The following is a 26,741-nucleotide window of genomic DNA, read 5'->3' on the forward strand; positions in this document are numbered from 1 at the left end:
ATTTAAATAGTTTGCTATGAATTTTTGATACATTAGATGGCACTATGTTTAATGTTTTTTTTATTCATCGGGAAGTTGACTTTTAATATCTTTTGTATTTCTTCATGGATCTTTATCCAATATTTTTTAGCTTTTTACAAGACCACATATAACAGAAGGTTGGATCTGTACTCTTGCATTTCTGAAATCTGGCATTGTGGCTCTTGTTTGCTTTTGCAATTTCTTTGTGTGTGATGTACCATCTGAAGAACATTTTATACCAATTCTCTCTTAGTGCTTGAGATTCAGTAAACTTGATTTCTTTTGTCCATAAGTTTTCCCACTGGCTCATGGAGACATTCTCTCCTAAGTTCTTCATCCATTTGATCATACAGTCCTTCTCTTTCATATTGCAATAACATTTTATATATATTCCTAATAGATGTTTTAGATCACCTGTAATCAATTGCTCATAAGCCAATTTCTGTCTTAGATGGCCTCCTTTTTTTACTATTACTTACTTGAATTTAGATGTCATTTAATGATATGTCAGCCATTGAATATTCTTTCCTTCATTTTGTATATCTTACCCAGACTTTATTCTTCCATGTCTTATCATATAATCATAGGTTAAGTAGTCATTTTCCCCCTGGTACTTGCATCAAAACAGACATTGATTGGAGATGTCAGTGGCAAAGTAGGTGGGCTTATTCTGTTGTTACATTGAAACCATATTCTCAGTAATCCCATCTCTCACTGTAAGGCTACCGTCTTACTTTTGAATAGCTTTTAATGACTTCTCAGTCTATAAATAATTGTGAATTCCTTCCTTAGTATCAGCTATTTCCAATTTTAGTCCTCTCATCTGGGTTTATAATCCATTCTGATATCCAAACTAGTGCTGCTGCTTGACAATATATCCTAATATTTAGTACTGTCAAACATACTCTCTTTTTCTCATCTGGCATTATTTTAAACCTCACTCTTGACTTTTTTCCATTCCATGTGAAGTTGTTTATAGTTTTCTGCCAATTTTTAGCACCTTTTCATCTATATCAATTAGTAGCATTTGAAACAAAAAGGTCAGTTTTGGTAAGATATTCATTTTGATGGAAGAGATTCTACCAAGCCATAACATTTTCAGTTTGTCCCATCTTTGCAAGTCTTCTATAATACTTGTCCATACTTTTTAATAGTTATCTTTGTATAATTTTTTATTTTGCCCTGTTATATTTATGCCCAGATATTTTATTGATTTTTGGTAACAAAGCATCCAGTTAATTTCTATATTCCTTCTTGTTCATAAGAACATAAGAGAAGCCATGTTGGATCAGGCCAACGGCCCATCAAGTCCAACACTCTGTGTCACACAGTGGCAAAAATTTTTATATACACACATACACTGTGGTTAATAGCCACTGATGGACCTGTGCTCCATATTTTTATCTAAACCCCTCTTGAAGGTGGCTATACTTGTGGCCGCCACCACCTCCTGTGGCAGTGAATTCCACATGTTAATCACCCTTTGGGTGAAGAAGTACTTCCTTTTATCCGTTTTAACCTTTCTGCTCAGCAATTTCATCGAATGCCCACGAGTTCTTGTATTGTGAGAAAGGGAGAAAAGTACTTTTTTCTCTACTTTCTCCATCCCATGCATTATCTTGTAAACCTCTATCATGTCACCCCGCAGTCGACGTTTCTCCAAGCTAAAGAGTTCTTCTTGGTTTTCTTTTTGTACAGTTTATATCCAGAATGGGTTCTGAAGCTGGTTGTCTATTCCATTGTGTATTTCAATGAGCTATGAGGTTGTGTCACTGTTATGACCACATTGTCTACATAGCTTTTCATCTTATATTCTTCCTTTATTCCAGTGATCCTATTATCTTGTCTAATTGTATTGGCTATTATTTCAATTGCTAAACTGAATAATTGCACTGATATCATGCATCCTTGTTGAGTTCCCTCTGCAATCCCAATTTTCTCTGATACGGAACCATTCACTAAGATTCTGGCATATTGATGGGTATAAATACTTATACTCCAATTTAAAAATTCATTTCCACAGTCCATGTTTTGGAAAACTTTAATGACCAAAGCACGTTGTCAAAAGCTTTCTCAGCATCCAGAAACATAATGTCATTTTTGACCTTTTCTTCTAGACTGTTCAATTGCATTTAAGAGATTTTTTAGGATCAAGGACTCCATTCATATCTCCAAATATAAAATTTTCTCCTTCATGAAAGTCTAATAACATTTGATAAAAGTTTCCATATAATTTACTTTTGTTGTCAATTGGTGCATATATTGCTATCCCGTCTAGATTTATCCTTCTGCTAGTCTGACTTTCAGAATAAGATATCTTCCATTCTGATCTTTTAATTCTTCATGGATTTCTAAACTTTGATTATTGGTATAAATTGCCACACCCAAAGTTTTTTTTTTTAGCAGGAACTCCCTTGCATATTAGGCTATACCCCTTTGATGTAGCCAATCCTCCAAGAGTTTCCATAGGCCCTGTAGGAAGAGCCCATAAGCTCTTGGAGGGGGTGTGGCCTAATATGCAAAGGAGTTCTTGCTACAAAAAAGCCCTGGCCACACCTTTTTTCTTGGTTTGGGCAGAAGCTGTATAAACTTTACCCTGTCTTTTGCAATTTAAGAGATGTTCTTGCTTCTTCTTTATGTGATTTTCTTGTATGCACAAAATGTCTGCAGTAAATTTTTTCAGTTGGTTGATGTGGGAGAAATTTTCTATTTCTATAGTTCATAAGCTTTTCCAATAACCACAATATCCCAAACAATATAGCGTTCCCATAGAACCATTACATGAGACCCAAAAGCACATGTTCATAAACAAGAGATAAGCTTTATTGTACTGCAGATCTTCCCACAGGACAGAGTATTTATACTATTAATAGGAAGGCAAGAACAGTTAGCAAACAACAAACAAATTCACATTTTACTTCCAGTTAAACTCTACTGCATTTTGTACAGTTAGGTAAATTCTTATACAATTAAAATCCAGTTAATACAATTAACATACTTTCCAGTTTCAATAGTTAGCAGTTTTAGTAGTTAGGCTTACTCTATATCTTAATTAATAAAACTTATTATATTCTTAATACCTCTTATATTTTAAGCTTGCTTAAAATCTAAATTCACCAAAATTCTATGGCTCACCTCTCCAGAATGAGTATTGCATTCTAGGGGGGCAGCAACTCTATTGGAACTTCACGGGGGTTATATAGTTTTCTAGTCTTACTTCTTATCTCAAATATTCATCTCTTTCTCAGGACATCTTAGCTCTTTCCCACAAGCTGGACCTGCAGATGGTCTGGCTGTTGTCCATTTATCTTCTAAATCTGTATATTTCAGACCAAACTACAGATAAGTTCCTGTGATAAAGTCCTTCCGTTTGCATTTCTCAGCTTTTCTAACAAATATCTCTTCAGCAAAATCTCATCCTGAAATAACCTCTCAACTAAGCTAATTCTCTCTTTCAGCAGCTCAAATCTAGAAACTTCTAAGCATTAGTACATTTCTTAATGTTTAAACAGTATAAAAGAACATAAGTAAGAGAACCAATTTCATTTTTTTCTGCCACAGTTGACAATTCATCATTTAAATGGGGAGTTTAATCCATTAAGATTTGCTGAGATTATTGTAACCTCATTAATTTCTTCATTTCTTTCTTTTTTCCCCTTCTTTTTTTTTCCTTTGCATCTCCTTCTTTAGAGGATGATCCAGGGTCTTCTGAGCCTGAGCTTTGATCATTGTCTGGTTCAGTTCTTGTAAGAGTTTTTCTGTCTGTTCTACTGTTGTTATTATTTTTTTACCCTTTGGCAAAATATTTCTAAGGCACATGGAATTTTCCAATTATAACATATATTTTTCTGTTGAAATGCTTGTGTCAGTTTTCCATTTTTTTCCTTTTCTTGATTGTATCAGTGGAAGATCTTGAAAAAATTGAATTTCTTTACCTTCAGTTCTAAGAGCCTCCTTCTTGTATTGTGATAAAACTGTGTCTATTGATTTTTTTGTGAGTAAAAGAGACCAGTATGCCTCTTGGTAGGTTATTTTGCTTTGCATATCTTGAGTAAATTCTGAAGATTTGCTCAAATTTCAAGAAATCATCTCGTACCTTTAAGTAATCTTGTATTAATTTTCTGAACCCATTTTCTAAGTCCTGATCATGGAATTATTCTGGAATGCCATGAAATTGTAGCTTGTTAGTTCTGAGTTTCACTTCTAAAACGTCAATCCTTTGATTTGCTTCTTTTAAGAAGTATTCTTGATATTGTTGAGTTGCTTCAAACTTGTTCTGTTTTCCTTCAAATTATTTTTTCTTTGTCTTAATTTCTTGAATCTCTTGTTCATTTTCTTAATTCTTTTGGCCTATTTCTTGCAGTCCAGTTGAAATCTCAGTCCTTGTTTTTTTGTATATCTTCCTTGATATCTTCTTATAGTTGAGTTAATAATCCTCTATTTTCTAGCTTAAATTCAGCAGTTAAAGTTTTAATTTGCTGGGAAAGAGATTATTCTAATTTCTCAGTTATAATCTGAATGTCTTCATCAAAACTAATCTCTATTTTTGTAGACCTTGTTCTAGATGCCATCTTTTACAGCTTTGCTAGTTTTCTTCTGTGTTGAAATGTCGTATACAACCTTTCCATAAAGCTAAATAAATTTACATAGTCATAACATTATAATTTTATGCAGGCTTTTACAGTCTTAAAATATAATATGATATAAGATATAGGCAATCTTAACAGTCTTTAATAATATAAAAGGATAGGAGCATATAATATATACACTTGATATATTCAATTAATTTCTATTTTCACCCCTTGTAAAAGAGACTACATTATTAACTTGGTATCTGCAAAATTTTAACCTACAGTTGCTGTTTCAGGCAATTGGATGCAAGGCTTCAGTACAAATTTAAAAACAATTTAAAATAATTCTTGAATCAGTCTTAGTTTGAAAAAAGTAAAAGTAAAATTATGTTAGAAAGGTATGTTACCAAGCATATGCTGTCCAGCAAATAGGAGTAGGAGTCTTGTCTATCAGAATCTTGGGTTGGGCAAAGGAGACCACCAAGGTGGGAGCAGTTGTTTCTTCTATTCAATGTTACTGTTATTCAAGTGACAAAAAAGTCCCAATATTCCATGGATGGTACAAGAAGTAGTTAATATGGAGAAAGGTTATGTCAGTAGTTATTTCATAGGCTTCAGCATGCCAATATTCTGTTGATTATGTATAATCCAAGTGAGAAGGCACAAAATGATATAAGAAGTAATATGAAAAAGGATTGTGTATCAACAGTTATCTTATATCCTTTAATATGGCGTCGTTCTTGTCAGAAAGTTATAAACCACAGGAAAAAGCATAGGTTTTTAGAATCCAATCTGATATCAGAAAACAGCCACAAAATAAAAAAGTGGCATAATATCCAAATGGAGTTTTGGGGGGTGTGGGATGTGGAAAAAAAGGTGAAGATGGTTTATTCCAGCTTGTTGACGAAAAAGAAACAAAAAACAGTCCAGGAGTTATAGACCAAACAGCAGAAAGTGGCAGTCTTCCAAAACTTGTTCAACAATATTTTGGTTCTCACTCAGAAGATAAACAAAACAGAAGCTGCAGAATGGTATGAGGAGGGGAAACAACCACCGAAGAAGCTGGTAAATTCCAGATAATTACTTAATCCAATTAGTTCTTTTAAATGTTATATTTATGCTACTTAGTCCAATTTAAAAGTTTAAAAATTAAGTTTTATCTTGGTAGAAGGGAAGTATTTCCTTTAACAAGGAGCAATAAATCTTGTTAGGATTTTCTAGTACTGCCAACGAAATGAGATAACAAGAAAATGAAGTTCCAGTTCCTCATAAAAGTTAGTAAGAATTTTTAAATAATGTTCTAAGATCCATTTGAAAATATTTACAAAGAGTAATTGGGCAGGCAGACTTACTCGGTTTTCCAGCTGGCATTCTTGGGACACGCTTGATGGTAACCACAGTGCAGAAGGTGGGAGACCTTTAGTCCACTAATTAAAGGAGACCCAAAATCTACTGTGCTTCCAACACGGTTTTGCTGGAGCCCTCTGTGTATTGAAAATGGAGTGGGCTGGGATTTAGTCCACCAACCCTGTCTGACTTTGAGCCCTGGTGCCAAGAAGCAGAGAACACAAAACAAGCTGTGCTCTAGTCAGATGCCATTACCCATCACGTCCGGTTTTCCCTGGAAGTGACATCACACTATCGCTGACAGCTTTTTTTTCTTTCTCCCAATGGCTACTGCAGTGCCTGTGAGTAGTATTCCTTTTAAGATTAGTTAGTCTGAGCTAGCTCACAGTTTTTTAGCCTTAAGCTCACACATTTTTGTCTTAGCTCAGGAAAAATGTTGCTGATGTCGCTTCCATGAGCTGTTGGAGATTAAACACGGTATCTAGTTCAACTCACATCACCAAAAAAGACGATGCTTTTCAGTGGAGCTAGTTCACACATCCACCTGTGACTTTCAACTAGTAACTGGTCATGCAGCTAATAGTGACAAATTGCCAAAGGGAACCATTTGAGTCAGAACAGCTGCCAAAGCCACAGAGGTAAATTTATTGGTCTTTAAGGTGCCACAGGATTCTTTCTTGGCTTGACAGTGCATGGTGATTATCAGCCCTGGGAGTCGATTTATACTTTACATGCTGTCGTTTGTACCATTCATGTGACTAGACCATTGTGGAGGCGGAGGGGAGAACAACACGGGAGCCAGAAACGGCACCAACTTCCATGTTGCTCCTGTATTTAGTAAATGCAATCAACCTCAGAGGGTGCTGCTTTTGAGCACCTTTGAATTCCTATCTTGCACAAGATAATGATTACTCAGTAAGAGGCCTCTTGTCTGAGTGGAAAGGAATAGAAGCAAAAGTGAGAAGTAAGTAAGAAGGAATATTTTTCTGAATGGCTTCAAAAATTAAATACAATGCCAAAAGGACTTGGAAGCAATTTTCAAATTAGCTATGTTTATTTATAGGAGCCAGTTGCTTCTTTAGTAGCACATACCCCTAATCAACATCGTACAAAAAGAAATTATTTCAGTAAAATTGCAAGGCATGCATAAAGTGAATAGAATTAGGCCGTTATTAATTGTATTTTCACAGACTGTAACTCCATATGATAGTTTCTGTATAGATACTGCAGCTCCTATATTGATCATTAATGCTGTTGTTTCAGTGTGGGAGAAACATGGTATCAGTGGTAGAAGAAGAAGATGATGATGATGATATTGGATTTGTATCCCGCCCTCCACTCCAAAGAGTCTCAGAGTGGCTCACAATCTCCTTTACCTTCTTCCCCCACAACGGACACCCTGTTGAGGCTGGGTGAGGCTGAGAGGGCTCTCCCAAAAGCTGCCCTTTCAAGGCCAGCTCTGCAAGAGCTATGGCTGACCCAAAGCCATTTCAGCAGGTGCAGGTGGAGGAGTGAGGAATCAAACCCGGTTCTCCTAGATAAGAGTCCGCACACTTAACCGCAATACCAAACTGGCTCCCCAAACTGGTCTGTATAGATTTCTTTAAAACACTCTTATAATTCTGGATTTATTCATTTCATAATCATTCATATTTTAAAATGTTTCCCCCAAGAAGAATGTAACCCATAATCCAATTTTTTTTGTTGCTGTTTGGGTTATTAATCTCATTTATCTTGAAGAACAAATTATAACTTTACTGATTACAAATTGCTATGATTACTAAAAATGATTGGGGGATTTCCCGTTTGTCTAACCTGAAAGTTGGCAGTGTAGCAGGGACTGGAGTACAGAAAGTGCTGTCTATTCATCTGAACGCGGCTGGCATCTACGAGTAGGCCAGGAAGACAGCTGCCTGGGGCACCACCTGGCCTATTGGGCGCTGTCTGGGTGCCCCCAACCCATTTGGCTCCCAGGCAAGAGCCACAACTGCCCAGTGTGCTCCAGCTCGGCTTCCAAGCTGCCTCCCGGCAGGCGAGACTGCCTCCCTCTGACCTCCAAGCCCGCTGCCAGTTCCTGCCTGCAACCCCAGGGAGGCTTTCCAGGGCTGGTCTCAGCCTGGCCCTACAAGCCCAGCCCTGGAAGCCCCCAACCTGCCGTGCCAGTGAGTCTGCATCTCAGCATTGACTTCCTGGACTACTGTGCAGTGATAGGTGGAAGGGGCAGAGCAGGTGCACGCTGTGTGGAAGCAGCTGTGACCATGCTGCACCATGGGAGTCAAGTGTGGGGGGGGGGGTTGAGCCACCCCGAAATTGCTCGTAAAGTTGTCTGCCACCGTCTTCACGACCTCAAGCTGCCCAGCCCGGCTCTTGCACCCATTGCCCTTGTCATTGGCATGCACGTGGGGATCAAATGCCGCCTGAGGAGCCTCTGCAGTCTCCCAGCTGGCTGGCTCCCTCTCCCTTCAGCCCCACCTGCCACCTGGACTCTGGGGCCTCTGGAAGCGGCATGGGACACAAGCTCGCTCTTTGCCACCAGAGTGAGTTAGTAGATATCTGGGTCGCTTTTTTATGGGGGTTTTGATTCTAGTGAGAATCCATTGCTGATCGCCTTCTCTGGGTTTCTTTTTCCCTGGGAGGGAGCTGGTGATGGGCCAGGCAGAAAGAAAGGTGGTGGCACAGCAGGAAACCAATACGTGCTCACTCATTTTGTAAGGTGCTTCTCTCAACAATTCACACACCAGCAAATGAGTCTTGGTAAAAGCTTCTACTATGGCTTTTCCCCCCAGCAATGAATTCATAGATCGACTGCCTCTGGCTATGAAGGCTCCATTAATACATGGCTCCATACATATTTGGCTAATCTCCTTTTGAAGCCCTCTCTGTTCCTGTCTGCCACCACATCCTGAGGCAATTAGTCCCACCAGTTAGTTATGCATTGCTATGATTACTAAAAATCATACAATCACACACAAACATACATGAAGCTGTCTTCTACTAACCCAGACCCTTGGTCCATCAAGGCTATTACTGTCTACTCGAGGTCTCAGGCAGGGGTCTTTTGCATCACAAGCTGCCAGATCCTTCAACTGGAGATGCTGGGAGTTGAACCTGGAACTTTCTGCATGCCAAGCAGATGCTCTCCCACTGAGTCTCAGCCCCTCTCTAAGGGAAGAAGGACTCCCTTTTGTCTGTTCTAAGCCACTAATTGGATTCTCCTCCCCAATTCTAGTATTAAGGGATGGGAGAGATTTCCCCCTCTACTTTCTCCATTCTGTGCTTACTTTTTACTCTATCATACTCTCCCCCCACCCCACGCATCCCTTTGCAGACTTTCAGGCAAACCAAGAAAAGAAACTTGTAAAGCAAGGATGACTTTGGAAAGAGCTTTGGATCACTCACCAATTTAAAGGAGAGGCAGACACATATGCAGGGTTTCCAGCTAATGATCTTTTACTATCAGTGCAAGGTTTAATGAGGAATCGAACATTGTAATGTTAATTAATATTAGAATGCTTAGTCCATATTTTCAGCCTCATGTGCTTTGGAGACATTTTTGTTTTCTTTCCAACTTTACTCCGCATTCTCTTTATGTGTTGTATAAACAAATTTATTAGTAACATATGGTAGCAGAATTATATCTACAACTTATAAAGAGCTTAAAATAAAAAAAAATCGTTCTACCCCATATCTTACTTTCCTCCCACCCCTCCCTCCGTTACTTGACCCCCGCCAGTGTTATTTTTTTTTAAAAAACAAATATTAAAGGTACCTTTAAACTATAAAAATCTTAATCATCAAAAATTGTCCAATGTCCTTTTATTTTCCACTCTTTCTCTACGTATCTTCTGAATTTCTTCCACTCCGCATTAAAAAGTTCTAAATCATAGTCTCTTAGTTTTCTTGTTAATTTGTCCATTTCACTCCATGACATAACTTTTGTAATCCAGTCCCATTTTTCTGGTATTTTTTCTTGCTTCCATAACTGCGCATACAATGTCCTAGCAGCTGAGAGCAAGTACCATATTAAAGTTCTATCTTCTTTTGGAAATTTTTCCATTTGTAATCCCAGCAGAAAAGTCTCTGCCTCTTTGTTGAATTCATATCCCAGAATCTTAGAGATCTCTTGCTGAATCATCTGCCAAAACATTTTAGCCCTTTCACAAGTCCACCACATATGGTAGAAAGAACCTTCATGCTTTTTACATTTCCAACACCTATCTGGCATCTTGTTGTTCATCTTTGCTATTTTTTTTGGAGTCATATACCATCTATACATCATCTTAAAACAGTTTTCTTTAATACTATGACATGTTGCGAGTTTCATAGAGTTCTTCCACAGATACTCCCAAGATTCCATCTTTATTTCTTTATTTACATTAATTGCCCATTTTATCATTTGAGATTTCACTACTTCATCTTCTGTAGACCATTGTAAAAGTAATTTGTATACTTTTGAGATTAATTTCTCATTGTCTCCAAGCAGAACTCTTTCCATTTCTGTTTGTTCTTTCCTTATTCCTTCGGCTTTAATATCATTCTCCATCAAGCTTTTTATTTGTTGCATTTGAAACCAATCATATTTATAACTCAGTTCTTCTGCAGTTTTCAGTTCTATTTTCCCACTTTGTATTTTTAGTAACTGGTTATATGATAGCTGTTTTTCATTAACTGCTTTGGCTGTTAACTTTATCACTTCAGTTGGCACTATCCACAAAGGTCTCCTCTCATCACCATATTTCTTATACTTTATCCACACATTTAATAGATTACTTCTTATATAATGGTGAGAGAAAAGACTATCCATCTTCTTTTTTCCGTAATACAAATATGCATGCCAGCCGAATTTTTTTCCATGGCCTTCCAACACTAAAAGTTTTTTATTTAACAGCGTTATCCATTCTTTCATCCATACTAAACAAATTGCTTCATGATACAGTTTCAAATCTGGTAATTGGAATCCACCTCTCTCTCTTGCATCTGTCAAGACTTTCATTTTAATTCTTGGTTTCTTCCCGGCCCACACAAATTCCGAAATTTTCCTTCGCCATTTATCAAACTGTTTAGCATCTTTCACAATAGGGATGGTTTGAAACAAATACATAATCCTTGGTAAAATATTCATTTTTATTACAGCTATTCTGCCCAACAAGGACAAGTTGAGCTTGTTCCACTTTAACATATCTTCTTCTATTTTACGCCATAGTTTTTCATAATTGTTCCTGAACAAATCAATATTTTTCATTGTTATCTCTACCCCTAGGTATTTAACCTTAGAGGCAACTTCACAACCCGTTAGTCTTTGTAATTCTTGTTGTCTATTTATCTGCATATTCTTGCACAAATTTTTTGATTTTTCTTTATTTATATAAAGTCCCGCCAACTCCCCAAACTCTTGTATTCTCGTTAATAACAAAGGTGTAGCTTGTATGGGATTTTCATTTATAAACATTATATCATCAGCAAATGCTCTGTACTTATAGGTATAGCCTTTTATTTGTAATCCTTCTAGATCTTTTTCTTCTTGAATCTGCATCAGTAAAATTTCAAGAGTCATTATGAACAGCAATGGCGAAAGTGGGCAGCCTTGTCTAGTACCTTTGCTGATTTTCATTTCATCTGTAAGATCTGCATTAACGCACAACCTTGCCCTTTGTTCAGAATATATTGCCTTTATCATTCTTATAAAACTTTCTCCAAGCTCCATTTTTTCCATCACTGCAAACATAAAGTCCCAGTTTAAATTGTCAAATGCTTTCTCTGCATCCGCAAAGAATAATGCTACTTCTTTTTCTGGGTGTCTTTCATAATATTCTACAATATTTACAACAGTTCTAATATTGTCTCTTATTTGTCTTTTAGGAAGAAAACCAGCTTGATCTTCCTTTATAAAATTTATCAGATATTGCTTAAGTCGTTCTGCCAGAATTCTTGTAAATATTTTATAATCATTGTTCAAAAGCGAAATTGGTCTATAATTTTTCACACTTGTGACGTCTCTTTCTTCTTTGGGTATCAAAGAAATAACAGCTTCTTTCCATGTATTTGGTACATTCCCTTTAGTTCTTATTACATTCATCAGCTTCTGTAATTTTGGTATTAATTCATCCTTAAAAATTTTAAAATATTTAGCTGTGTAGCCATCTGGCCCGGGAGCTTTATCATTTTTCATCGCGTTGATTGCTGCTTCAATTTCTACTTTTTCAATTGGGTCATTCAAAACTTTTCTCATATTTTCAGTTAAGGGCTCAATTTTTATTTTTTGTAGATATTTGTCTATCTTTTCTCTCTTTACTTCAGCACCTTTAAACAACTTAGCATAATACTTAAAAAATTCTCTTTTTATTCCCTCTTGAGTAACTACCTCTCTTTCATCTGTCACAATTCTACTAATTATTTTATTTTCCCTCTTTTTCTTCAGTTGCCACGCCAAATATTTCCCCGTCTTATTTGCTCCTTCAAACGATTTCTGCTGAAGCCTTTTCAGATTCCATTCCACTTCTTTGCTTAACAAATGTCTTAGTTGAATTTGTAATATTGAAATTTCCCTTAGAATTTTCTTTTTTCCTGGTCTTTTCCTCAACTCTCCTTCTTTTTTCTTTATTTCATTTTGAATGTCCAATAGTTGTTTTTCTTTTTCCCTTTTATCTTTATTGTTCAAAGTAATCAACAACCCTCTCATTACTGCTTTATAAGCGTCCCAGACCATCTGGAAGTCAATATCTTCTTTATCATTTACTTGGAAAAATTCCTTAGTTTCTTTTCCTAGAAAAGTCACTGTTTCTTTACTCTAGCAAATCTTCATTCAGTCTCCATCTTCTCAGTTTTTTGGACAATTTTGTAATCCACATTATTGGGTTATGGTCAGCTCCAATTTTAGGTAGGATCTCTATCTTCCTTGTTATAAGGCCTAAATCTCTGGTTCCCCACAGCATGTCAATTCTAGAAAAAGTCTTATGTCTTGCAGAAAAAAAAGTATAGTCTCTCACTTCAGGATTAAACTTTCTCCATATATCTTCCAAATTTTCTTGTTTAACTAATTCAAAAAAAGACTTTGGCAATTTCCCTTCTTTCCCATCATTTTTTTCCCCTCCGGATCTATCCAGTGAATTCTGAACTGTTCCATTAAAATCTCCCATTAAGAGTATTTGATCATAAGTCAACTCATCTAACTGTTGTGTAATGTCTTTAAAAAAAGCATCTTTTGCACCGTTAGGTGCATATAGTCCCAATAACAGCGTTTTTTTCCCATTTGATGTTATCTCCACTGCTACAAATCTTCCATCTTTATCTTTAAACACCAATTTTGGCTCCAAATCTTGTTTAATATAAAAAACTACTCCCCTTTTTTTCTGCTCAGCTAACGAAAAAAATTCCCTTCCCAGTTGCTTGTTCCATAAAAATTTATAATCCTTTTGTTTGATGTGAACTTCTTGCAAGCAAATTATATTACAATTTTGCTTCTTGATCCAATGAAAAGTTGCTCTTCTTTTTTGTGGTGAATTTAGTCCATTAACATTCCAAGACAATAATTTGTAATCCATCATGGTGCAAATTCTTTATTTTCTTCAAAAAATCTCCTCAACTCTCGGGCATTTGTAATTGTGACTCTCTTCCCCTGAAGTTCAAAGCTCAAACCCTCGGGTATTATCCATCTGTACCTTGTGCCATTGTCTTTCAATTTTTCTGTCAACTTTTTGTATGTTCTCCTGTCGTTTATCACTTGTTTAGGTAGTTCCTTCATAATTCTCACTCTGCTACCTCTTACTATCAATGACTCTTCAAAGTTTTTCTTCATGATCCTTCCCACCATTTCCTTTGTCATAAATCTTACAACAACATCTCTTGGTAAATTGTTTTTTTTTTTTGGCAAAAAGCGAATTAACTCTATACATGTGATCATACATGCTTTTAGTCTTATCAGGGTCTTCATCTAAGAATTCTGCAATTATGTTTATTATATATCCTTTCAGATCACCGTTCTCTTCCTCAGGTACTCCTCTCAAACGTATCTGATTTTCCATTAATTTGCATTCGTGGATCGTCACTTTTTCTTGGACTTTCAGCAAGGTGGTATCATGTATTTTAACTTTCTCCTCCACTTCCTGTACTTTCTTGTCTATTTTCCCAATTTGGTCTTTAAGGTCATCCACTTCTTTTTTAATTACTGTGACAAGTTCTTCCTTCATTTCTTCCATCATTTTCTTAACTCCTTTCATAATTCTGGCTTCCATAGCCTCCATTTGGTCCTGCATTTTTTCTAATGAAAGGGCATTTAATGAAATCAGACATTTAAGCCAAAGACAAAGGGATAAAAATACCAAAAATTTCCGTTTCACCAATCCCAGGTTTAACTACCAAGTTCAATAGGTCTAAATTTTCTCTCTTAGTTAAACTTTATTCTGTTTTCTTCTGAGCTTCCCAGGCCCAGATATGAATTTTTAAAGATTTTTTTTCCCTTTAAAAAATGACGAAATTTTTGACCTCACCAATCTGAAATCTAACAGTCAGGTTCAATAGAGTAGGGCTTGCCCTTTCCAGCAAGCCCAATTTCGCTGGTTTCTGAGCCCCCAAAGCCAAGATATTTATCAAGAAAGTCTTCAAAAATTCCAAAATGGCGGCCGCGATTTTTTCTCCTTTTAAAAATTTTTTTTTCCTTTTAAAATCACCCCAGGAGCCCACCAATAATATAGTCAATAGTTCTTGTCTTCTTACCCTTTTTCCAGTTGATTCTGTCAATTTTAAAGTCTCAAATCTTTTTAAAAACAATGTTTTAAATTGGACCTCCCAGCAATGGCTGCCGATGTTTCTCTATGGTATAGAGTAGGCTTTTTTCTTTACTGCTTCCTGTCTCTGTCACCATCAACTCTCATGGAAATCTCACGATACTTGACGCACTTCCTGTCTTGCTCAGAAGAATTGCTCCGATATATCCCAGTGCAGCGTGGCTGTTTACATTCCAAGAAACCGCAAGGTAGACTAAACAATAATCTCTTTTCAGTTTTTGACTGTTTTTAGCACTGTCCTTTATATTAAAACAATCCAAACTTCAGCCTTTCCTTCTTCTACTTGCAAGCTTTATATTTTTTCCTTTTCCCCACCTTTAATATGTCCCTTTAGTCTATAAATAGTTCCGGAGTGAAAAGAGAGCTTCTGTACCTTTTTCTCCACTTATCCAAGTTCCACTGGTCTTCCACAGCTTTAGTTGTTTATAAATGTCCCAGAAGGTTAGGATCCTGACGAGCTTATGCCAAATCAATGACTCTGAAAGTATTGCAGACGATGACTATGCAAACTTCTGAGACTCCTCAAAGCCTCAAAGAAACCCCCTACAGGGCTTCTTTTCAGCCAAGGTAAATCTCTTTCCAAAGTTTCTGTGCAAGTCTTGGACCTTTCTCTCACTGAGAAAGGTAGGCAGTGGGCTTAATTTGCCCTCCACTACCCCGAACAAAACTTTCAGCCTGCTCCCGTTACGAGAGGCAACTCAGCTCGGCATTTTCCTTCCCCGGAAGTCTCCGCATTCTCTTTATGTGTGACATGTTTTCAGAGACTGCTGTGTGTCAGAGGTCTTCAGAGATTGCTGTGCCACCCAGATCTCTGTACGTGTGTTGGTTGGACTTCCTGTGGAAGTAGAGTGGAAATGAATGGAAAGGCAGTGTGGTCAAACTGGTTGCATTCTGTTCTTGTATTGCCAGGAAGCTTTTTTAAAAGCAGGCTTGGTTTTGTGTCAAAATACAGGACTCTTGTGCAGGAGTGAAGGCTGCCAGGGAGGTGCAGGGTTGCCTAGCACACGCAGCCAGTGGGAAACCACTTGTGTTTGTCTCTTGCCACGAAATCCCTATGGTGTTGCCATAAATTGACTGTATCTTACAAGTTTAAAATGCTGAACTCCGGCTTACAATTAACTGGCACATTTTTAAGTTTGGTTATTGCCCACCATCCTTGGAATAAGCAGCTTTGGGGCATTTTCTCCAGGGAACTGATCTCCAGGCCCCACCTGGAGGCTGGCAACCCACCCCAATGGTGCTGCCATCATCTCATTTGCATTCTTTTCTGAACAGATTGCAAGTGAAGTGATTGTTTCCTCGGCCGGAACATGAATCATACTGCCTATGAGGTTCAGGATGCCATTTCTGAAGAAATCTGAAATAGGTTGCAGATTTTTTTTATTTAAAGGGGAAGAGACTAGCAATTGAAAGAATCTTGTGTATTCATATATGTGGTTTTGGGCATATGGAGGAAGACAGATTAAGTTTATTTAAAATATTTTTATGCTGAACATATAGGAGAACAGAAGGGCCATCTTCTCTAAGTGGCCTTTTTGGATGTCTTTTGTGTCTGATGTTGAAAATCGAGTATTGTGGTCACAGTGTTGCTTTCCCATCTCCATAATGTTACAACTCCAGGGGAAGAAAATAAAAGTTCTTTCTTGTTAAGGCTGGGGGGGGGGGTGCTTGGTTGGGGGGGGCACTAGTATGTAGTCTTGCCTAGGGCACCAAAAAGGCTAGCACTGGCCCTGCATCGGGGGGGGGGGGGGAGTCTGCTGGTGTTTCTTTGATGGATATGTGTTTGTATCTCTCCTTTCATGTTATTACTCAGATTCTAATAGGAGCAGTGATTGCTATGGGCTCAGCAGACAGAGATGGTCGTCTACATCCTGGTGATGAGTTAGTCTATGTTGATGGAATTCCAGTGGCTGGCAAAACTCACCGATATGTGATTGATCTCATGCATAATGCAGCTCGAAATGGGCAAGTGAATCTAACTGTGAGAAGAAAGGTGCTACCCACAGGTATGTAATTTAAGAAAGCAAATATTGTTTACAATATACTGCCAAGACAAATAATGCAAAAAAGCTATCATTTAAAGGAATTGTTCATTTAAAAGAATGCATGCAAAACATTTGTGTTTCAGCTTTCCTTTATTATGACTGTCATGCTAAAGTGAAAGCACTGTACTTGTGTAGCGTACAAGAACATCAGAACTGCCACAGTCATTAGTGTGTTCCATTTTATGTTCCACCATGGCCACAACATGGTCTTGGAGGCTCTTGCAAACCAACAAAGTGCCGGACAAATAAAATAAGCATCAGGGTCATTAGCGCTTCATTACAAGAAATCTTTTCATGTCCATTCAGTGGGAACATCATATAAAAACTTTTTTAACAATACCCAACTGACTATTTAAAATAGAGGAGACTTAGAACAGCCTAACGGCTGGTCCCATGAGGATACATGGCCACATTAGCGGGCCACCTATACAGACAGGAGCAGGGTCCCTCCCTAGTCACAGGGTATCTCCAGTAGACAGAAGAACATGATGAAAAGTGCTGTCAAGTCACATCCATAGGTTTTTTAAAGGCATTGGACAAACAGTTGTTTTGTCATTGCCTTCATCTGCACAGCAGCCTTGGACTTTCTTCATGGTTTTATTTATTTATTTAATTAGATTTATATCCTGCCCTCCCCTTAACAGGCTCAGGGTAGCTAACGACCAATAAAACAACATCAAAATATAAATATTAAAACAATACTATGCAATAAAACAATCAGTAAAATCACATCCCAGTACTAACCATGACCAACCCTGCTTAGCTTTCAGTGTCTGCCAAATCAGGCTCACTTAAGCCATCAAGGTCAGGACTGAAAAAAACCATCTTGTAAACCAAAAGGAGATCTCTTTCCAAACCAGCCTGATGAAGACTGAAAATGCTTCAGATGAATGTTGTGAGCAGCTTAGAAATGAGGGGAGAAATCAGCAGCTCAAACCCTTAAGAACATAAGAACATAAGAGAAGCCATGTTGGATCAGGCCAACGGCCCATCAAGTCCAACACTCTGTGTCACACAGTGGCAAAAAATGTTATATACACACATACACTGTGGCTAATAGCCACTGATGGACCTGTGCTCCATATTTTTATCTAAACCCCTCTTGAAGGTGGCTATATTTGTGGCCGCCACTACCTCCTGTAGCAGTGAATTCCACATGTTAATCACCCTTTGGGTGAAGAAGTACTTCCTTTTATCTGTCTTAACCTGTCTGCTCAGCAATTTCATCGAATGCCCACGAGTTCTTGTATTGTGAGAAAGGGAGAAAAGTACTTCTTTCTCTACTTTCTCCATTCCATGCATTATCTTGTAAACCTCTATCATGTCACCCCACAGTCGACGTTTCTCCAAGCTAAAGAGTCCCAAGCGTTTCAACCTTTCTTCATAGGGAAAGTGCTCCAGCCCTTTAATCATTCTAGTTGCCCTTCTCTGCACCTTCTCTAAAGCTATAATATCCTTTTTGAGGTGCGGCGACCAGAACTGCACACAGTACTCCAAATGAGACCGCACCATCGATTTATACAGGGGCATTATGATACTGGCTGATTTGTTTTCAATTCCCTTCCTAATAATTCCCAGCATGGCATTGGCCTTTTTTATTGCAAACGCACACTGTCTTGACACTTTCAGTGAGTTATCTATCATGACCCCAAGATCTCTCTCTTGATCAGTCTCTGCCAGTTCACACCCCATCAACTTGTATTTGTAGCTGGGATTCTTAGCCCCAATGTGCATTACTTTGCACTTGGCCACATTGAACCGCATCTGCCACGTTGACGCCCACTCACCCAGCCTCAACAGATCCCTTTGGAGTTCCTCACAATCCTCTCTGGTTCTCACCACCCTGAACAATTTAGTGTCATCCGCAAACTTGGCCACTTCACTGCTCACTCCCAACTCTAAATCATTTATGAACAAGTTAAAGAGCATGGGACCCAGTACCGAGCCCTGCGGCACCCCACTGCTTACCGTCCTCCACTGCGAAGACTGCCCATTTATACTCACTCTCTGCTTCCTATTACTCAGCCAGTTTTTGATCCACAAGAGGACCTGTCCTTTTACTCCATGATTCTCAAGCTTTCTAAGGAGCCTTTGATGAGGAACTTTATCAAAAGCTTTCTGGAAGTCAAGGTAAACAACATCTATCGGGTCTCCTTTGTCCACATGTTTGTTCACCCCCTCAAAGAAATGCAACAGGTTAGTGAGGCAAGATCTTCCCTTGCAGAACCCATGCTGAGTCTTCCTCAATAACCCGTGTTCATCAATGTGCCTACTCATTCTGTCCTTGATAATGGTTTCTACCAACTTTCCCGGTATTGAAGTCAGACTGACTGGCCTGTAATTTCCCGGATCTCCTCTGGAACCTTTTTTAAAGATGGGGGTGACATTTGCTACCTTCCAGTCCTCAGGAATGGAGGCAGATTTCAATGAAAGATTACAGATTTTTGTTAGAAGATCCACAAGTTCAACTTTGAGTTCCTTCAGAACTCTCGGATGTATGCCATCCGGACCCGGTGACTTATTAGTTTTTAATTTGTCTATCAGTTGTAGGACCTCCTCATTTGTCACCTCAATCTGACTCAGGTCTTTCAACACCCCTTCCAAAATTAGTGGTTCTGGGGCGGGCAAAAAGTTCTCGTCTTCTACAGTGAAGATGGAGGCAAAAAATTCATTTAGCTTTTCAGCCATTTCCCTATCCTCCTTCAGTAATCCTTTTACCCCATGGTCATCCAAGGGCCCCACTGCCTCCCTGGCTGGTTTCCTACTTCTAATATATTTGAAGAAAGTTTTATTGTTGGTCTTTATGTTTTTTGCAATATGCTCCTCATAGTCCCTTTTTGCCTGCCTGATCACAGTCTTGCATTTGATTTGCCACAGCCTGTGTTCCCTTTTACTAATCTCACTTGAAACCCTTGAGAGTTCACATTATGTTTGAATGGAGAAGTTCCAAAAGTCTTTCACCACCAGTGACTCCTGACAAGCCCCCAGCATGTTCTACTTAAATCTAAACCAGAGGTGTCAAACGTATGGCCCACGGGCCTGATCTGGACCCCAGAGAGCTCTAATCAGGCCTGCCAAAGAGTAGCCATCATCTGCTTCTCCTCCCTTGCCTGCTTCTTTTGGTTGCCATTTTTTCTTTCTCTCCTGTGAGGAGACAGCTGAGCAATGCAGCCTCACCTCACTCTTTCCTTCCTCCCCCTCCCTCTTCCCAAAGGGAGAAGGAGCCTCAGCCAATGGAGGAGCTTGTCTCTGTAGCTCTGCTGCGTGATTCAGTTTGCCAGACTCAATCAATCACACTGCAGAGCTACTGAGCCAAGCCTCTCTTCCTTCTAGTGGCTGAGGCTCCTCCCTCTCCTCATCTCCTGGGGAAAGAGAGAGAGTCTCCTTTGCCCAGTTCCCTGATACAAAGATACAAAGAAAGCAGCTATAAGACCAGCAACATTTTATTCAAGAGAGACAGAGAGTGTACATGTGTTTTGTTAGGCTTGTTATGGGTGCAACTGAATTTGCCTCCCTCTTTATTCATGCTCTCATGATCTAGTCTTTTTCAATAGAAAAGCATGCAAAGTGTTTAGAAAAGGAATAACAAGCCAGGATTAGATAGAAAGTGTGCATCCAGACCATGAATACCCAGCACGTTTCCTTTGATTTCTTTTGATTGATTGGGGATTTTAAACTTAGGTTTCCCGGATACTAGGCTGGTACTGACCACTCTACATGGCTGTCTCTCTGTTCCTGAACTGCCTCATAAGAGCTGCAGTTATTTTTCTAGGGAAGACTACGGTTTTGTAAATAAACACATAGCCCTCAGTCTGTCTCATGGTTCTTGACCAGTACATGAAGTGGCTTATGTACAAAAGCTCACAATGCCCAGCCATTTTATGTTTTCCTTTGGGTCTTAGGATCAAAGCATTGACCATGAGATTTCTGTAATGAATGTCAATAAATCACAAGTGCAACTTACAGATGCACACCTGAACAGCATTCTCAAGATTATTACAGCTAAGACATTGTCTCCAGTTTTGATGCAATAATTCAGAGCAAGAGGTATCAGTTGTCAGAGACTTTTAAACAAAATACTGCAAGTGTGCTAATGTTTTATTTTAAGTAAAAAAATGTTTAATTTTGTTTTGTCAGTGTCCTTTATAAAGTTTATATCTGTGCTACCTGACATTACATTTTATGACACACATGGCCCGACTCGACAGGGTCATGTTTGGTGTAGGGTCATGTTTGGTGTAGTGGTTAAGTGCGCAGACTCTTATCTGGGAGAACCGGGTTTGATTCCCCACTCCTCCACTTGCACCTGCTAGCATGGCCTTGGGTCAGCCCTAGCTCTGGCAGAGGTTGTCCTTGAAAGGGCAGCTGCAGTGAGAGCCCTCTCGGCCCCACCCACCTCACAGGGTGTCTGTTGTGGGGGAGGAAGATAAAGGAGATTGTGAGCCGCTCTGAGACTCTTCGGAGTGGAGGGCGGGATATAAATCCAATATCTTCATCTACCTCACAGGGTGTCTGTTGTGGGGGAGGAAGGGAAAGGAGATTGTGAGCCGCTCTGAGACTCTTCGGAGTGGAGGGCGGGATATAAATCCAATATCATCTTCTTCTTCTTCTTCTTCTTCTTCTTCTTCTTCTTCTTCTTCTTCTTCTTCTTCTTCTTCTTCTTCTTCTTCTTCTTCTTCTTCTTCTTCTTTATGTCCAGTCTGGCCCGCATAATAAATGAGTTCGACACCTCTGATCTAAACCATGGATATTGAATTATTTCCATTTCATACAGGCGATAAACCTCAATATGATGCATTAACACATTTCTTCAGATACATTGAAATGGACGTTACCAGTCCATACATATGGGTAGAGGGTAAGCAGCAAATGAGAATACGGTATAATAAAGGTATTTGTTAAAGGACCACTATGTTTTCCCCCTGGAATTAAACCCAAACAAATGATGGCCATATAAACTATGCTTGTTATTCCAGTTTGGTCCTTGCATCTGTTAAACACTTTTATTATGCTATATACTGATTTTCGCTTACCTTCTACCTATATGTATGGACTGGTAACTTCCATTTCTATGTTTCTGAAGACGTGTGTGAACCCAAAAGTTTGTGCCTTGAATAACTCAAAATTTGTTGTGCACCATTTCAGATGCTAAGCAGCATCAAAGGTTTTTGCCATTCAACATAGAGGTGCAGTCAGTCACACTCCTTGTCAAGTGTACCTGTATGTCATATGTGTTTTCAAATACTTGTTCACATTTAAGATTTATAAATGTGAACCTAAAATATAGTACTGAATCATGAGTGCAAAGATGCACAAAACATTTTCCTTACCTTCCCCCAGCAGCTACCTGTGACCCCCCCAAAAAGCAGTTTTGAGGGACAAGGACTAAGGATGGGCACAAACCAAACAATGAATCATGATTCAAGCAAAAAATGGCTGATTCATGGTTCATTCCAATGGCCAATGGCTGGGGCTGATGGGAGTTGTAGGCAAAAAAACATCTGGAGAGCTACCGTTGGCCACCCCTGGACTAGATGATGCAACTCTGCTTTCCCAAGCCCCCTGTGGGGAATGGGCAGAGCAGAGCTACTACTTTTAGCTGCAGGGCGGCTGTCCTTTCTTTCTCCAGCTTGACATACTCCTTGGAGAGCAGTTTACTGAGGGCACCTGTTTGGAGGGCTGTAGTTTGGTCCCAAAGAATCCAATTTGCACCAAACTTGGAGAGCAGGTAGGGGAGAATACACTGAGGAGTTTGTCAGAAGTTTGGGGGCCGTTCTGTGCCTTCCCGAACCAAACAAACCAATGAACCACAAGTTGTCCAGAAAATAGAAAAATATGGAACAAAATGAACTATCAATTAGGCCTACCCAACAATCCATGAAACGAACCAGCATTTTCACATTCCATGCCCATCCCTATCAGGGACTCTAATGGACAAAATGCCATGTGATGTGGGTGTGGTGCCCCTTCCACCTTGTGCCAGGAGAGAGCTTGTTATGTTCAGTTTCCATGATTGGGAAATGAAGTGGTTTTGCCCAATTTCTCTCCTTAAAACTATCCATTTTGTCTGATAGGATTTCATGACTGACCTACAGCATCTGTTTTACAGTGGTAGCAGGGGACTGCTGGGAGATGGAGATAGTGGGGGAGACATTCTTGCACTCACAGTTTATGGGACCAACCCATGATGTGTGCAGAAGCACAATGGAAGTCACACTATGATTTACTGTCTTCAGTGAACAATTGGAGCAAGCAGCCATCTTCTCAAAACCCTTGTGTCTACTCCTTTCCAAGAACAAGAGCCTTTCCCTGCCCCCTGTTCAAACTCTTAGCCTTTGCCTTGCTTCCTTATGCCTCTTAACAAACCTTCATGTTTCTAATCCCATTTCATTGTTCACAATGCCCTTCCTCCTTGGCAAAGCCCCGTGTCCTGTTGTCTATTGGATTACAGTCCTCCCAGTATGGGGACTGATGTTCTTCTATTGCACATTTTAGACTCCTGGAATCAGAAAAATTCTCTCCAAACTGGTGTAACGCCCCCTAGCAGCTCCCCAAACCCTAGGAAAATGGCCAGAAACCAAGGTAATGCACATAGCACTAGATGATTAATTCTCGTGGGGAAACTTAGTTATGATTCTATTTGTGAGACTTTCTGTCCAGACAAGTCATCTGTCATCATCATTATTAGTGTCACCACTGTAGCATAATGGTCTGTACCTGTCAGTAGAATCACAAAATATGGCTGCTCACAGACAAAGAGGTTTCTGTGTACGCAGCATGGAACTTAAACGCAGAGGAGAGAGAAAATAAGTTCAAAGTTCACAGGGTTTCAGGATGCAGCCGTCTCCAAGCCAACTCCATCATCCAAAGGACCTTTTAATGTGAGGAGCACTTCTGCCTTGCAAATGCGGTATCACTGCCTTCTGGCTGAAACTGGGGTGTTGGGTTGTGGAGGTCTAAGAGGGAGGGGCTTATTCCACCTTCCCCCACAAGCGCTGGATCTAGTCTTCAAGTAGGCAGAAGAGGCTGCTTTGCCTCCCCTACATCTTGTTCCCTTCTTTGGGCTGTTCCCTTCTTGCTTCTCTCTCTGGGTATCTGGCCCACCATAGCCACTCCTGCCCCTGGATTTAATGTGTGCAATCACACAGGCACATCTGTTCCCTGCAGCCCACTTGTCCTTACCTCATAGCAGGATGGCCCCAGAATGCAGTAAACAGCCACCAGGAACTTCCCAGGTTTTTTTAAAAAAAATGATAGATTGCCATGGCAATTGGCTCATCTGATCCCACCCTCTGTCTCTCTTAGCTTTGCATTACTGGGAAAGGAGTCAATCCATTGCTCTTCCTCTCAGTGACAGCACTTTCTAGTCCCTGTGCCCCAATCCCTGGCCTTGCAAGTCTCCTGGGTCTTACAAGAGCCTTTTCTTGGGACAACTGGCTCCAAGGCATTGGGCCATTCCCCTGCCTTGTTGCCAGCCAGCATAGCTCCCCTGACTACCCCTGTCCAGGCATTTTTTCAGGGGGGCAAATCTTCCTAGGCTGTGGTGGTGACCAGACCCCAGCTAGCTGTAAGCATAGCTCAATTCTATAGGCCTGCTGTTCAGCTCAGCCACAGCAGTAGTGAGGACCAGTTGTTACTGCAACTGACACATCCCAGCTACATGTGGAACGTTGGGAAGGGATGCTGTGGTGCCAGGCTGGGGTCCTAGCCACAGAGTATGTCTTTGTAGGCCACATGCAGCCCACAGGCCAGCTGTGGGGTGCCCCAGAGCTTACGGAGCATGCTTCTGGGACACTGTGATAGCTGTAAATCATGTTTTATAGATGTGTGACAAGTGCACCACATTAAATTAGTTCTGTTGTCCTCCCTCCCACTGGTGAAGGCTCATATGCTCTTGCCAGATAACAGTCATTTGCGCAGAGATAGAGGTTGGGGTTCGTGGATGGTAATAGGCTTTTCCAACTTTTTGTTCCTGTGCAGTGCAGGCTACTGTGCGACTGGGAGAAATGGAGCAAGCTCAGTCATGAAACCACTGCAGGGAGAAAAGGATCCCTAGTTTAGCTCACTCTGAGAGCATTTAATAGTCTGGATTCAAAGAATCATAGCATTTTGAGAACTCCCTCCAAAAAAGAAAAGACAATACAAATCAGAATTGCCAACTTCTGAAGCCTCGACGGGCAAGAAAAAGTGATATTTCCGGGGAAGGGGGAATTAGAACACTCCTCTTTGCAGAAAGCATAACCATACTTCAGCTTTTTTGAATAGATCTCAAAACAGATGGATATCCAATAGCAATATAAAATCAGCTCTCCCTGGTTTATCATTCTTTTCTGCACTTAATGACAATCCAAAACAGTCATTATTGGAAAGGCAGCACTTAGTAATGCAGAAGAGCAAGATTATTTTCTTTCAGTTGCACCAATACTGACTTTAGCAATATTCAGCCTTCTAGAATAATGACAGCCAGCAAATGAGATCTTTCTTGTCTCTGGTCTAGCATTTAGGGTACTTTCACATATTCTAAATAATTCACTTTCAATCCATTTTCAGTGCACTTTGCAACTGGATTTTACTGTGTGAAATGGCAACATCCACCTCCAGGGTTGCTGAAGTGGACTGAAATTGCATCAGAGGTTTTTTTGAGCAGGAACACACAGGAAAACAGTTCCAGCTGGGGTGCGGCCTAGAAGAAAAAGAAGACGACATTGCATTTATATTCCGCCCTCCGCTCAGAGTCTCAGAGTGGCTCACAATCTCCTTTATCTTTCTCTCACACAACAAACACCCTGTGAAATGGGTGGGGCTGAGAGGACTCTCATGGCAGCTGCCCTTTCAAGGACAACCTCTGCCGGAGCTATGGCTGACTCAAGGCCATCTCAGCAGGTACAAGTGGAGGAGTGGGGAATCAAACCTGGTTCTCCCAGATAAGAGTCCGCACACTTAGCCACTACACCAAACTGGCTGTCTATAATATGCAAATGAGTTGCTCTGAACGGCATCATTTAGCATGTGTGAAAGTTAGTTGCAACTCTAGTTAACTAACTTCTGAAGATTTTCAATTGTTTGTTTTTCTTCTATCTTCTTTATAGTAATCATTTTATTTCTAAGTTGTACAAGGACTAATAGAGGACACACTTACCAGCTAAAAAAAGAAAACGTTTCTCTTTATTCATGTTTTGCTTGTTTAAAAAAAAAGCGTCCCAATAAAGAATTTTCAGTTTGAGGATATATATTTTTTTTTTACATTGCAGGGAAGAAAACTAGCCACCTATTCTGTAAAATTCTACTTTATTATTAGAAATTAACAATTTAGGTTTTAATGGAATGTGTGCTCAACAGTGAGAAATGTTTCCAGGACAGCTGACAACTGCCTTCCCTAACGGAGGCCAGATTTAGTTTCACCTCCTAGGAACAGAAGGGAAGGGACAGGATGCAGTATGGATGCAGTAGAGGCAGAGGTGCTTCCTTATGTCTTGATAGGCAGAGGTCCAGGAAGCTCACTGCTAGAGAATATAATAATACACAATAGAAGAAGGGTCATTCTTAATTATGTGGGTGGGAGGGCTGGGCCAGTGTGGGGTTTGCAGCTGCCCATTCTCGATGGTGTTCAACTTATTCCAGTGGACTCCGTGAGGAGTTTGGGGGTCTGGCTGGATGCCTCACTTACCTTGGATAAGCAGGGGTGCTCAGTGGTGAAACAAGCTCTTTCTATCTCCACCAGGCCTGTCAGTTTTCTCCTTACTTGTCTACGTTTGATCTAGCCACAGTGATTCATGGAACAGTCACCTCCAGGCTAGATTGTTGCCATTTGCTCTATACAGGGCAGCCTCACTTTGGAAACTTCAGGTTGTTCAAAATGCAGCTGCCAGGTTGTTGACCAATTCATCATGGAATGCACTCATAAAACTCATTTTGCGGCAACTGCGTTGGCTTCCATTTGGTTTCCAGGCCAAATTCAAGGTGCTAGTGTAAAC

At 39.8% G+C, this 26,741-nt stretch overlaps 1 protein-coding gene across 15 annotated transcripts in view; it reads left to right on the forward strand.

Moving 5' to 3' along the window:
- MAGI2 (membrane associated guanylate kinase, WW and PDZ domain containing 2) overlaps positions 1-26,741 on the forward strand; it is a 972,748-nt gene that overhangs the window by 792,048 nt on the left and 153,959 nt on the right. For 10 of the 15 annotated variants that reach the window (XM_060244677.1, XM_060244666.1, XM_060244669.1 and 7 more), the window contains 2 exons: positions 16,536-16,728; positions 23,263-23,349. In XM_060244677.1, coding sequence (XP_060100660.1) covers positions 16,536-16,728; positions 23,263-23,349 — 280 coding nt within the window. The remainder of the gene's footprint in view (positions 1-16,535; positions 16,729-23,262; positions 23,350-26,741) is intronic. The other 5 variants (XM_060244681.1, XM_060244671.1, XM_060244674.1 and 2 more) reach the window with 1 other exon arrangement.

The sequence above is a fragment of the Heteronotia binoei genome, chromosome 8 (assembly GCF_032191835.1).
Source record: "Heteronotia binoei isolate CCM8104 ecotype False Entrance Well chromosome 8, APGP_CSIRO_Hbin_v1, whole genome shotgun sequence".
Classification (NCBI taxonomy): domain Eukaryota; kingdom Metazoa; phylum Chordata; class Lepidosauria; order Squamata; family Gekkonidae; genus Heteronotia; species Heteronotia binoei.